The following is a 14,390-nucleotide window of genomic DNA, read 5'->3' as shown; positions in this document are numbered from 1 at the left end:
GCGTTGCTGAAGCGTCAATCACCTGATCCCCAGTGTTAGACCCCTGTTGGGGTCATCCTCAATTAAAAAGACCTGGAAAATCCCTAATTTTTTCAATCCTTTTGACACCAATACATTTTTTTGGTTAAAAACTGCATCCAAAAACTGTGGCATTTTGCATAAAACTACTGTATGCACCACCCTGAAGATGAACCTATGAATAGGACCATGTCAGCACAGGTGTATAGGTGGGTCAGGCTCACACAAGGCAGCTTTTAAGAAGATTTTTTTTTATTCACTCTTTATACAAAGTCAGGTTCACAACAGTAAGAAAGCGTACATGAAGTTACATTCAAGTGCATTAAAAGAACATAATATTCTGCTGAGACATATGTACAAGAACAGATAACCTGTATGGAGAGAGAGTTTACTTGCTGCCTCCCCCTATTATCTTTATAGAACCTCCCCATACACATAACACAGCATGAAGGGGCTCGGTGAAGATGGCAGTGAAGGTGAGTAAGTGTCTGATGGGGTCACACAGCTCATAGAAGGACAACTGCCCGGCCTCGTAATCCAGACAGATCCTAAATCTTTCACTGGAGATCTTGTCAGGTAAATTAGTTATTTGCCAAGCATGTCTAGCTGCAAACTGACCATGTATATTTCTCTCCAAACACCAGGACTTGGTATTACATCCAATGAATGACGGATATCCCTTCCTCTCCATACTGGGATAACACATCCCCACACTCCAGGTGGAAGATATACTGCTCTCCACATCCAAATAATGTTTCCCCGAGGCAAATTTCATGTGACTTAACACTTGAGGATACGGATCGAATCTCTCTATTGTTTCTACACGACTGCATGGCTTTAATGTCCAACCTGCAAGTTTCTGATTCTCTGATATAGTTAAATATTCATTAGCAGTATTAATGTTCAGGGTTAGGCGGGAATGATTCTTAAAATAGATCCCAAACTTTATATGTCCTATTACATCGCATAATTTTTGTATTAAGCCTGAAAGCTTATCTACATCCAGATCATCTACATTACGGAGCGGTGTATCATGTCCAGTGTCCTCATCACCTCCCCCCTCCTCAGGATCGCACAAATCAACGGTTTCTTGATCCTGTAAGACAGTCAGTGGATCAGCCATGTTACACAGCTCTTTAAAGTGCCGCATCTTTCTGGACACTTTGTCCTTCTTTATCTCCTGTTGATTAATCAGAGAAAAGAACTTGTGCGAATCTTCCTTTTTCTTCTGAGAGATAACATTCAGGATCCTCCATTTTTTCTTACTCAACTGTTTCTCAATGTCTATAAACAAGTCGTTCACTTTCTCCGTTTCTGCATAAGCTTTTTCTTGGACTTTTGTTTTACACTTCCTCAGACTCTGGAGCAACTGCTCCGTTTCCTGTTTTCTTTTATTCAGTTTCTGGTGAACACTCCTCAGTCTCGCCTTCCTTTTCTCAGAGGCCTCTTCCAGTGTTTCCACCAGATGTCCCTGATGTTCTTCTGCTGAGCAGTCGGCACAGATATAAGACGCATCATCATTGCAGTAGTATACAAGGCTCTTCTTATGGACAAAACATTTCCTGTCCTCCAAGTTATTGCTGGAATCAGATAAAACACCTTCTGGTGACTTGTTGTGAATCTCCAGGTGTTTATCTCCTGCATGTGTTGGTTGAATAAATAGAAATTTCTCCATTATTTTTCGCAGAGTTATGTTCTTTACCAGTATAGGCCGCTCCTCAAACATTTCTCTACATTCAGGACAGGAATAAATTCCAGACTCGTCCTGTGTATCCAGAAGACGATCAATACAGATCCGGCAGAAGTTGTGGCCACATGTCAGCATTACAGGATCGGTGTAAGTGTTCAGACAGATGGAGCAGTTCAGCTCGGCTCTGAGAGATGCAACAGATGCCATGGCTGAAAGAAGAAGGAAGAGAGAAAACTAATTAAATACAGTTCATACATACATAGGATTACTGTGCAAAAGGTTATTAATAAAATGCAAAAGGAATGGTCAAAATACAAATCTAACTGAATTCCAATATTTGATAGGCCTCAGTGGTGACCCCAGAGCACATGATGTCACCCAGGAGGCTGGAGGAGGCCAGAAGAGGCCCCAGAGAAAAAGCCTGATGCAGTAAGGTCCATTCACATGGAGTATTTTGGCGTGAATTCTGGAATGCGCGTCAGAATCCGCGCGGGAACAAAAGCCACCCATTGACTTCAATGGGTTCCTTTTTTTGCGAGCGGAGTGGGTGGAAAAAGGAACCCATTGAAGTCAGTGGGTTCCCGCACTGATTCTGACACGCATTCCGCACCAGAATGAGCGCACAGAAACTCCGTGTGAATGTCCTCTAAAGAGACCCAGAGTAGGTGAGCGAAGGTGAGTATATCTGCTTGTTATCTTTTAATCTTCCCCTGGGACTACTACTATTTTTACCATGGGCACCGAAGAGACTCCAGAGTATGATCATTTCATTTCTGATTCCTTATTTATGAACCACCAAAGTTTTGTTTTTTGGGTAGAACCTAAAACTTTTGAAAATTTTGGTCAAAATTGATTCTATCCAAAATGATTCACTCGTCTCTAATTCTCAGCACTGTGACCCAAGCCATGCACACACCACAACAGTACAAGACACAAGTGGGCAGATAAAAAAGTTCACCTCTCCGATCAGCCTCAGCTCAACTCTATAAGGGTATATTCACGGTTGAAGTGAAGAAAAATGACATCAAAACTGCATTAAAAATACACAAACAGTTTGTATTTAAAGGGGTTGTCCACTGTCAGACCAACAATGAGAGACCGTCGTTATTTGTATAATGAAAAGTTCTACAATTTTCCAATATACTTTCTGTATCTATTCCTCAGTTTTCTAGATCTCTGCTTGCTGTCTTTCATTCTGTTACTTCCGGTGGATAAAGTTCAGTCTGTTGTCATGTGGCATGACTGATTTTTATTCACTGTAGGTAAGCAGAATGTAGGAGAGCAGAGATCTAGAAAATTGTAAAGCATTGATTGATATAGAAAATATATTGAAAAAAAAGGGACAACTTTTCTATATACAAACAAGAATATTGGCCGCTCAATATTTATCTGAAACTGGACATCGCCTTTTACAGGCGTCACCTATATAAACAGCAACCTCATCCAAAACTGCAGAAATAAAAACGTTTACTGCACTGCAATCATTATATTTTTAAAATTAAAATATAATAAAATACAATAAAATAATATATTTTATTTTTTCACTAAAAAAAAAAAAAAACTAAACCACACATTCGGCTAGGCATAAAAAATGATCACAAGGCTCCTAATTTGTTCACAAGTCTGATCAGAATGTATAAGACCACTACTTACTTTATGACTGTATCTTTAAAGTCAATATTTCACTCAAAAGACCTATTCCTTAAATCAAGTTTTTATATTAAACATATTTTTAAGAATTTATTTTTCATTTCCATGTCATTATCTATAATAATAATAATAATAATAATAATAAAAAAAAAACTTACTAAATCCTGTAATTTTCACTCTGATCACTAAGCCTAAGAAATAATGACTGTTTTCAATCACAGGCTTTAACAGTGACCGGGGGCAGCTGACATCACAGAGGAGATTGGAAGCCCAGGATATGTGAGAAAGTGTGAGTAGGAGTGGGTTTTTTTCCCCATTTTTCCCCACCTTCACTGAACTTATGAATATATATATATGTATATAGATAGACAGATAGATAGACAGATGATAGATAGATAGATATGAGATAGATAGATAGATAGATAGATAGATAGATAGATAGATAGATAGGAGATAGATAGATAATAGATAGATAGATAGATATGAGATAGACACACATCCAGGGGAGCAACCCCGACTCCTACCACCACCAAGCATGGCTAAGCCACCTGAGCAAAATCGACACCCCCCAACCAAACAGCTGCCAACCACCAAACCAAAAACACCAACAGATGATATCCAAGGCCAAAATAAAGGCGACCACAGGCAAACAGAGAGCGGTACATTGAAGAATGGAGAAACAAAATAATTCCAAGAAACTCTGAAACTCTCAAGCTTGAAAAAGGTTCAGATAAGAACCGAAACGTCGCTGCTTGGAATAAACCCACACTTTTTCTAAATGTTGGAGTGCTGCCATTTTTTCCATTTCTTAGATAGATAGATAAATAGATAGATAGATAGATAGATAGATAGGAGATAGATAGATAGATAGATAGGTGATAGATAGATAGATAGATAGGAGATAGATAGATAGATAGATAGATAGATAGATAGATAGATAGAAGATAGATAGATAGATAGATAGATAGATAGATAGATAGATAGATAGATAGATAGAGTCTATGGTCTAAAGAGACCCCAGAATGTAACAAAGGCAGTTCCGGTGCACAAACTTGCAGCAAACCTGGTGAATATTTGCCAAACATATCGCTAACTTCATCAATTACCAAATAGAACCAATTAATGTAACCCCAAATAAGAAAAGAGTTTCAAATGATTCCCACAAACCTAACATAACATGACTCCAAAAAAGAGGAACCAAAAAATAAAATACATAAATATTTCATTAACTAATTTCAAATAATGCAGATAGAATGACACATGGAGACAAACAGGAGAGGGTCCACTAAAAGCAGACAAATACCACAACCCCCCAAGAGAACAAGTAGCCAGAGAGGCCCCCCAAAAGATCAAAACAAATCACCGAGTGTAGGAGTACAATATAGTCAAATACACAAAAGCTGACCCAATGTACATACTCAGATAACAAAAACTCATGAAGTATATACTTTCAATGTATATGGCAAGGATCAGCAATGAAACCACACATTTAACAGCACATACCTACAGACATCATTAAAGTAGACGAACCCTAATCGGGGGAACCACTCCTGCTACCGTCCCAGGGATGACACTCAACTGCCTCGTCAATTACTAGTCACAGATTATCTCCTCTATATCTATACATGTACACTAACACTGAACATATTCACAAGGCTTTCAAAAAGTTTTGTCCTTACCTTATAACCTTTATCTCTGTCCTTCTCAGCTGTTCTTCTTGCAGTTCTTACTCTCAAATCCACAGCTTATAGAGTTTCTGTGCTCTCTCTCTTTATATTGTTTCCCTACCCCATCCCCCGGCGGTACAATTGGGCTCTGGGCATATGCCACACCTCTTCTCCCACCCCTTGGGAGCATTTGTAATGCATGCGCATGTTCAAAGCACCCAAACACTGCTAAACCCATCACACTCCAAAAAATAAAAAATAAATCGACACCAAAGTGCAATCCCAAAATTATATGTAAACTCCCAAATAAAAAAAAGTTTCAGGGTCAATAAATACAGCCTGCAGATTATAAAAGTCCTCCAAATTCAGACCCCTAAATAAATTTAGACTCCCAGACCCCCAAAATCTCAGGACAGTTCCTAGAGTAGAAATCCCCAAATAAATACAGATCCCATAATTATAGCGGATCCTAGCATGAGTATTAACCCTAGAGCTGCTACATAAATACAGTCAGACCAGACCTCTAAAGAAACACAGACTTCTTATAGAAATGGAGACCCCAGAATACAGACCAGGCCCTCAAACAATGCAGCAAAATCTACAATAAAAACCACAACGTTCTCACAATGTGTGGTTCCACTATATACATGTGACAGTTCTGATTATCTCGGACCTAATGTTCGTGTAAAATGGACGGGTTATTCTATTTGTGACCTCATTCAACGACAGTGAATAAAATGGCTGATTTTAAATCCATGAGAGTGAATGGGTGTATACACATGTCCGTTTTTTTGATGGATACAGAAATAACCTCAATGCGCCCATTAATCTTCAAGGGAACTAAAATGTCCCTGTGATTGTCACGTGGATGAGGCAAAAAAAACCCCAGACCAACAAGTCACTTCACATGAGAATTTCTCTTAGGCCTTATTCACATGTCAGTTTTTCTTTTTATACATATGGCGTCCACATTTTTCATGGACACCCTGCGTACCCCTTCATTTCAATGTGTTTATTCAGATGGCTTGTCTCTTCTTCTCTCTGATGCATCAGATCAGTGAAAGGCCAGTCTCGTGGAATAGAAGTCTCCCCATGTGACCCCTCTTAGAAGAGTCTCCCCATGTGCTGATCTCTGAGATGACACTATTTAGTAATAATTAATATTTCCCTAGTTTATCTCTCATGTAGACAATTAAGAATGAAGGAATATCATGTTTCTTGTGGCCATCACTAGACATTAGATGGCCTTACAAGATTTTTACATTTCTAAGGAAAAACTTCTGAATGTATAAAATGTCCAGACACCTGGAGAAGCTGTGAGTGGATTTTCCTAGTTCTTTTAGTTTTCCTTATCTCGTCTGATCTGATTAACATTACCAACTCAATGACTGAAGACATGGCCATTGTCAGGCTAATACATGGCTGGGATCTCTGGCTATTGTTTTTGATTCACACCTCGAGTCATTGTCTCCATATGTCTCCATGCTTCTGTATTTTTAATTTTGTGTCTTCTGTTAATGCAATTGTTATAATTTATTCCTTAACCCTTTCACCACATTTGCAGTGAAAGTAATAGTTGGGTATAGCCTCCAGGTCTCCATTGTATTACACTACTACTGTAGGCTCTCAGGTCTATCTGCAATGCACTTCTATTATAGTGTGTGCTAGACAGCTGGCTCTAAGAATAACTGAATCTTATAAAAAAAAAATATATATATATATATATATGCATTTTCGTTTGACATAGATTATTAGACCCATAATTTTGCGAATTTACCAATCTGGTCAACTAGTTCTCTGCATTTTTGGCGCAAGGCCAATGTACAGATTTAGTAAACGGTGGAAGGAAGAGAACAAGCTTAAGTATGTATTGAGACAGCACTGTACATTGGATCGTGACTGTGCTTGGTGTAGCAGTTCAGTCCATTAACCTGAATGGGATTGAGCTGCAGTCGGCCCTTTGACCTATCAATGTGACGTCACTTGGCCTGTGACGCAGAAGCAGCTTCTAAGTCTCAAATTGGAGATCTTGTCAGGTAAATTAGTCATTTTCCAATCATGTCTAGCTGTATACTGACCATATATATATCTCTCCAAACACCAGGACTTGTTATTATGTCCAGTGTATGACTGAGGCCCCTTCCTCTCCATATTGGGATAACACATCCCCACACTCCAGATGTCACATGTACTGCCCTCCACATCCCAATAATGTCGCTCCTGAAACCTCTCTCTACATTCAGGACAGGAATAAACTCCAGACTGGTCCTGTGTATCCAGAACACGATCAATACAGAGCCGGCAGAAGTTGTGTCCATGTCTCAGCATTACAGGGTCTGTATAAGATGGGACAGAGCATCTCGGCTCTCAGGGCCGAGGACGCCATGGCTGACAGAGGAAGGAAGAGAGAAAACTAATTAAATGCAGTCCATACATATATATGATCAATGTGCAAAAGTTTATTAATAATGTCATCTCATTGACCTTGCTGATACTTGAAGACAATTTTTGCTTCCTTTAACTGTTTTCTTAGAACATCTACTAGACCTTTATCTTTTTTTTTTTTTGTGTCCAAACATCTTTATCAACCTGAGATAGAGTAAATTGTATTAGAGTAATTGTGTTAAAGTCTCTAACAATACAATACAGTCTTCTTGTCAAATTGTCACCATGTACAAGAATGCCCAAAACCTTTTCAGTGCCAGACATATATTTGTTAACACCCCGGAGTCAGCTGATGACATTACAGAGATCTGGAGGGTCGGCAGCGGAGACTGTGCACAGGCTGCTCTCTGCTAATGTAAAGATTGCGATGCCAGGGGACCTTCATATAAGTAAGGTTGCAACTTTTTATTTCCCTCACATAACCCATAATAAGATTAAGGACTAAAAATACTGAGACATAAGTGAAATGGCCAGATACCAGATTTTGGGTTACATCCAGTGGCGTAACTACCATAGAGGCAGCTGCCACAGAGCCCCGGCTATTAGGGGGCCTGGTGACAGCCGCTACCGCTGCGTTGTTTTTTTTAATTGGCCGTTACGGGTCCTATTCACTTGCCGATCCTGGCTGGGCCGGGATCGGCAAGTGACACCGCGGGCCCCACAAACACTATCATTATACTCGGGGGTCTTTGCAGACCCCCGAGTATAATGATCGGAGGCCCGGGAGAGGTAAGAAACATAACAAACAGTGTTACTTACCTCTACACGATCCTGGTAGGCCTCCGTCATTCATGTCTGACGTCACATGACCCGGGTCTGCTTCCCAGGTCACGTGACGTCCGACGTCATTAAAGCAGGACAAGAGCGGCGGCCGACAGCCTAGGAGCCGGGGACAGGTAAGCAACTGTTTCTGTTTTTTTTTTTTTTTAAATGTTTTTATTCCCTCGGGTCTCCGATTATTATACTCTGGGATCTGAAAAGACCCCAAAGTATAATAATTGTTTATGGGTGTCCACAGTGGGACATAATACTGTGTGCTGGGGTCACTATTGGGGTTAATACTGTGTGTGCAGGGGCCACGATGGGACATAATACTGTGTGCAGGGGACACTATGGGGATAATACTGTGTGTGTAGGGGCCACTATTGGGGATAATACTGTGTGTAGGGGCCACTATTAGGGATAATACTGTGTGTAGGGGCCACTAAGGGACAGAATACTGTGTGCAGGGGCCACTATGGAGATAATACTGTGTGTAGGGGCCACTATGGGGGATAATACTGTGTGTAGGGGCCACTATTGAGGATAATACTGTGTGCAGGGGCCACTATGGGGATAATACTGTGTGCAGGGGCCACTATTGGGGATAATACTGTGTGTAGGGACCACTATGGGGGATAATACTGTGTGTAGGGGCCACTAAGGGACATAATACTGTGTGCAGGGGCCACTATGGAGATAATACTGTGTGTAGGGGCCACTATGGGGGATAATACTGTGTGTAGGGGCCACTATGGGGGATAATACTGTGTGCAGGGGCCACTATGGGGATAATACTGTGTGTAGGGGCCACTATTGGGGATAATACTGTGTGTAGGGACCACTATGGGGGATAATACTGTGTGTAGGGGCCACTAAGGGACATAATACTGTGTGCAGGGGCCACTATGGAGATAATACTGTGTGTAGGGGCCACTATGGGGGATAATACCGAGTGTAGGGGCCACTAATGGACATAATACTGTGTGTAGGGGCCACTCTGGGGGATATTACTGTGTGTAGGGGCCACTAAGTGACATAATACTGTGTGCAGGGGCCACTAATGGACATAATACTGTGTGCAGGGCTTACTAAGGGACATAATAGAGTGCGGAGGAGGGGGTCGGTCGAGGTCTTCGGCGTCCGTTTGGGGGGGGCCCCATGTCAAAAGTTTGCCACGGGGCCCCGCCATTCATAGTTACATCACTGGTTACATCAATATCATGGAGCCACTAATCACTATAATTTTTTTTTTTACTTGCATCAATGGGGTTAAGCCCTTTTGAGATGCAGACAGTTTTCCATTTGGTGTTTTTGCTTTTAATTCAGGAGGAGGATATGTAATCAGTTTCAGCATGTTATGGCATCTTTTCATTCTCACCTTGTGTTTGCACAATACTTTTATCATGCTCCTATGTGACATGTCTAAGAGACCCCAGGGACACTTGTAGACCTATTGATATGAGAATCAATGTAAACAATGAGTATTTTCCATATGGATGAGGTCGAATTCTTCAAACTTGCAAGCAACCCAGGACTCTACATCTGTAATTTGATTGAAGATCCTTATTGTTTAGTTTTTGGGTTGTTTTTTTTTATTATTGTAAATTCAGAATTAAAATGCAGCTTTGTTTTAATCGCTTTATATTTTTACTTCATATTTTTCTAGAAGTCAAAATGGCCAAAAAAAAATGGTGGCTGAGCTCTTTTGAGTTTTTTCCCACTACGGCATTCACCATATGGGAAAAATAGCTTTATAACTTTGTAGTTCAGACATTTTTGAACAAACAGGTACATACTATATGTGTGTTTTACATTGTTTCTTTTTTTTTTATTATTTATTTATAATATTTTTATTGAAAATGAAATAAGGTAACAAAGGTTCAAGTACAGAGAGTGAATAACTAGAAAACATAGGAGTTAAATGGAGGTGACAAGATTCATACCCTGGAAACCAGGGAGAGTAACAAGTAACAAGTAACCAATATATGCATATATATGTAAACAATAAGAGCGTAAATTGAGACATCTTATCAAATCAATCATCATCCCAGTATTTCAAACCCTCTCCTTAATACTGGAGGGGAGTGGCAGTCCTGAACTGTGATAAAGCAAGTCAACAGCATAGCCGATAGGTAGGAGGGATGCTGTTTCCATAATGATCCTCTAAAAGCGGATATTTCTATGAGCAGGTGGAGGAGAAATGGTAGTGGGTTGCACAACAGAAGGTACCGTCATGCGCTCTAGGGTAGAAAAGTAAATAAAGTAAAGTAAATAAAGAGAGAGGGAGAAAGGGAAGAAAGGGAAAAATAAAGAGAGAAGAGGAAGTGATAAAGATTTCCAAGAAAGCAGATGTAAAGAGTGAAAATGGAGGGCAGAAAAAGGGGGGGGGGGGGGTGGAAGTGTAAGAGAGTGAAACAGCCCCTGTGTAGTGAATGTGCAATGTGTAATTGAGTTGGTGTTTTCATAACCTGACATTTTGTTGTTTGACCACAAGAGGTCGCTGTTGCAAGATAACAAGTAAAAGGAAAAAGGCTGTATGCCCCTGGAAGATTGAGGTGGAAACCCTGATCGTTGTAGGAAGGTTCTAGGAGCCATTTTGAGTCAGAGTGTGCTGGACTCTAGAGAAGAGAGAGCTGTGGAGACATCTCTGTGCAGAGAGGATCCTTGGAGGGAGAAGCCACAGCAAGAATAGCTGAGAATTTGAGACTTTCAGAGTCTGTCCAGACACCATCCTAAGGAGAAGATTACTGTCAGAGTCTTGGCTGAGAAGTGATACTGTCAGTGAGACCGCATGCTGTCCGAGGAGCTCCTCTTCACCCTGATGCTAACAGAGACTAAAAGGTACCCAACAGAAGTAAGCGTGCACGCACCACACTGCAAGTTTTGCACCATATTGCTGGGACTGAGTAAAAAGCCTGTAGTTAGTTAGTTAGGTATAATCATCACCCCAGGCTGCAATACTGGTGAACTATCTACCTGTCTGATAAAAGGACTAAGTCACAGAGGATTTCTACAGAGTTATATCTCCCAGAGAGGGACTTTTAAGGAAGTCTGGGAGCAACATTTAGTTTAACTTTACACTGTTTGGCTTGCAAGCTAACTAACCATTATACTTGCTTAGTTGTACTTGGTTTGGGGGGAATTCAGTAGTATTGTGATAAGATTGTAAACCCTGGTGTTACACCGCCGGTGCCTGTGTCACACACACTGAATTGTTCCTGTGTAATAGGGTAATAACAGGTAACAGGCAGCTGCATAGGCGCAGCCTGCAGGTAGGTAAAAGCTTGGAGTATATTGAAGGCCACACTAGTGGGCACCGTGCTGTATAACACCAGGGTCCCAGCCTCTAGGCTGTGTAAATGTAATACCTGGGAGTGTTCTTTTGGACAAAAGAGGTTATCTAAACTAAGTAAAGTCCTATCTTGGTTAAATTGAATTGGACTCACTTCCTTTGTTCGTGACTTCGCTGTATCCTGGGGAGCCCACCTCGGTACACGGCTTACAGAAGGAGAAGGAGAGAGGAGAGGAAGATAGGTAGTGAGGGAAGCAGGTGAATTTTGTTGGATGGGGGGGTGAAGGGAGGAAAGGAGAGAGGGGGAGGGATGGGGGGGAAGTAGAGCAGAGAAGGAGAAAGGAGGGGGAGGGGAGGAGGGTTAAGGGAAAAAAAAAGGGGGGGCGAGGACGAGGGAGGGGTTGACAGGATATATTGTAAATTTCAATTGTTGCGATCAGAACGTGAGATTTTTCCAGGGAGACCAAATTTTTTCACATTTCCCGTGGGTTCTGTTATACCAACTGGAAAGTTCCTCAAAAGCGGCAGATCTGATAAACTTTCATAATCCACTCGGATTTTGTAGGGGGATCAGGGGAGAGCCATTTTAAGGGGATTAATGAGTTCGCTGCAAGCAGCAGAATTGACAATAGATTCGATTTAGACGGTTTGTAAGTTGGTGAAGGTAACGAGAGGAGAACCATAGCAGGAGTGAGTTCAAAAGAGGGGGATGAGAGCCTTCTTAAAAGATCCTGAACTTCATTCCAAAACGTTTGAACCTTAGGGCAAAACCACCAAATGTGGGAGAGGGAACCTTCGTGAACATTGCATCTCCAACAAACATCACTGTCAGAGAGATTGTGGGTGAAAAGCCATTGAGGAGTGCGATACCACCTAGTCAATAATTTGTAATTATTCTCTTGAAGTCTTACACACGGGGAAAAACCGTGGGAGTGAGAGAGAATTCGTTGGACTTCCTCATCAGTAAGAGTGATGTCCAACTCTCTTTCCCACGCGGATATGAAGGCGGGCCTCTGGATACGCAGGGGAGCTACGTGAGTCGAGAGTACATAAGAAGTGTTCGACAACTGTTTATGTTGTGCCATGGTGGAACGTTCGAAGGTGGTTAAGGCCGTCCTAACCTCTCCTAACTCCAATGCACTCCGGATCACTCCATCGAGGTGGAGTTTCTGCAAAAACGTGAAATCGTCAGTGTGGGGTAACAAAGAATAGAAGCTCTGGGGATCAAACCTATGATTCAAGGCAAGTACCTCTAGTAATCTATTGGAGAAGAGTTGTCTCCATAATGATGGGTGGGCCTCATGTGATTTTCCCAGGAATTTCGGGAGGACACCAAGTGGGAGAAGAGGAGAACGGTACGGTGAAAGCGAATGTCTCATGTCTTTCCAAACCTCGCAAGCCCCTAAAAGGAGGAGATGAATATTTTTGGAGCGATGCCCCGGGAGACCATATAGCCACAACTCAACAATCGCAGAGTGTCCAAAGGTAGTGAATGCTAAATCCGCTATGATGTTGTTTGGGTTGGTGGAAGTAAGGTCGAGCCAACGTTTTAGTTGAATCGCCTTGTAGTAATTCGTTACATTTGGTAAACCTATCCCTCCCGCTTGTTTCTTTTTCATGAGGAGTGAGGATGGGAGTCTAGGACGTTTTCACCTCCAAAGGAAGGAAGAGAACAACTTTTTAATGGAGCTAAAGAATGCAGGGGGGAGTCTGATCAGGAGCATATGTAACCTATAAAGGAGTTTTGGGAGCGCATACATCTGCAGCAGATTCCGTCTGCCGAACCAGGAAAAAGGCACCCCTTGATATGACAGTAGCATTTTTCTTATATCAGCCAATAAAGGGAGAAAATTTTCCTCATAGAGCTTTTCTGTATCTGACGTAAGTTGAACACCAAGGTATTTAAGTTTACTAGAGGTCCATTTAAAAGGGGTAGAGCTGGCTAGTTGAACTACTCTAGAGCGAGGAAGTGTAATGTTTAATACCTCTGATTTATCTAGGTTGGCTTTATAGCCAGATACTTCTCCATATGATCGGAGTAGATTCATAATGGTGGGGAGGCCCAATTCAGGGTTAGAGACTAGGAAGAGAACGTCATCTGCGAATGCTGCTGTTTGAAGAGTGTGTCTGCCAACTTTTAAACCGTGAATATCCGGATGAGATCTCACAGCCTGTAGAAGTGGTTCTAAGGTGAGTATGAATAAGGAAGGGGACAGGGGGCAGCCCTGACGTGTACCATTGGATATATGGAAGGGTGGGGAGAGGGTGCCATTTATCTTTTTATAATTTTCGCATATGGAGTATCATAGAGGGAGAAGACTGCCGATATGAATGTAGATGGGATATTACATTTTTGCAATATTTTCCTCATGAAGAGCCAGTCCACTCTATTGAAAGCCTTTTCGGCATTGACACCTAAGAGTACCAGGTCAGATTTAGTTTTTCTAGCATGAGATATGGCATGTAGGAGACGGTGTGTATTATCCTTCCCTTCTCTGCCTAGGACAAACCCTGCTTGATCAGTGTGTAGAAGTTGCGAGATGAGGTTTTTGAGCCGAAATGCCAATATTTTTGACCAGATCTTAAGGTCCACATTAAGTAATGATATTGGTCTGTAGCTCCCACAGAACAGGGGATCTTTCCCTTCCTTAGGTAAGACCGTTATGTGGGCCTCCTGAGCTTGCTTGGGCAGGGTTTTTCCTGACATCAGAGCATTACATGAGAGGGATAAGTGTGGCAATAGAGTGGACTGGAAGATTTTGTAATACTGCAATGGGAAACCGTCCGGCCCTGGACTTTTCCCTTTTGGGAAACTATTTAAAACATGTTTTATCTCCTCGTGTGAGATCGGGTCAGTGAGAGTAAG

General features: G+C 41.6%; 1 protein-coding gene across 1 annotated transcript; it reads right to left on the bottom strand.

Annotated features, from left to right (window-relative positions):
- Positions 1-406: 406 nt before the first annotated feature.
- LOC142219206 (E3 ubiquitin-protein ligase TRIM11-like) lies at positions 407-12,903 on the bottom strand. Its single transcript, XM_075288159.1, has 3 exons — positions 12,775-12,903; positions 12,450-12,693; positions 407-1,917 (listed from the first exon to the last, which is right to left on the bottom strand). Exons 1-3 carry the CDS (start codon positions 12,901-12,903, stop codon positions 407-409), a joined length of 1,884 nt encoding a protein of 627 aa, XP_075144260.1.
- Positions 12,904-14,390: the final 1,487 nt, after the last annotated feature.

Source organism: Leptodactylus fuscus, chromosome 10 (assembly GCF_031893055.1).
Source record: "Leptodactylus fuscus isolate aLepFus1 chromosome 10, aLepFus1.hap2, whole genome shotgun sequence".
Lineage (NCBI taxonomy): Eukaryota > Metazoa > Chordata > Amphibia > Anura > Leptodactylidae > Leptodactylus > Leptodactylus fuscus.
Note: the sequence above shows the minus strand (reverse complement) of the source record. Positions and strands in the feature narration are given on the sequence as shown.

Coding starts and splice junctions, on each gene's coding strand:
- LOC142219206 (XM_075288159.1), bottom strand. CDS start 12,903: ATGAGACATTCGCTTTCACCGTACCGTTCTCCTCTTCTCCCACTTGGT. Junction 12,694..12,774: donor TCTCCAATAGATTACTAGAG/GTACTTGCCTTG, acceptor ACGTTTTTGCAG/AAACTCCACCTCGATGGAGT. Junction 1,918..12,449: donor AATTCTCTCTCACTCCCACG/GTTTTTCCCCGT, acceptor TTCTTCTTTCAG/CCATGGCATCTGTTGCATCT.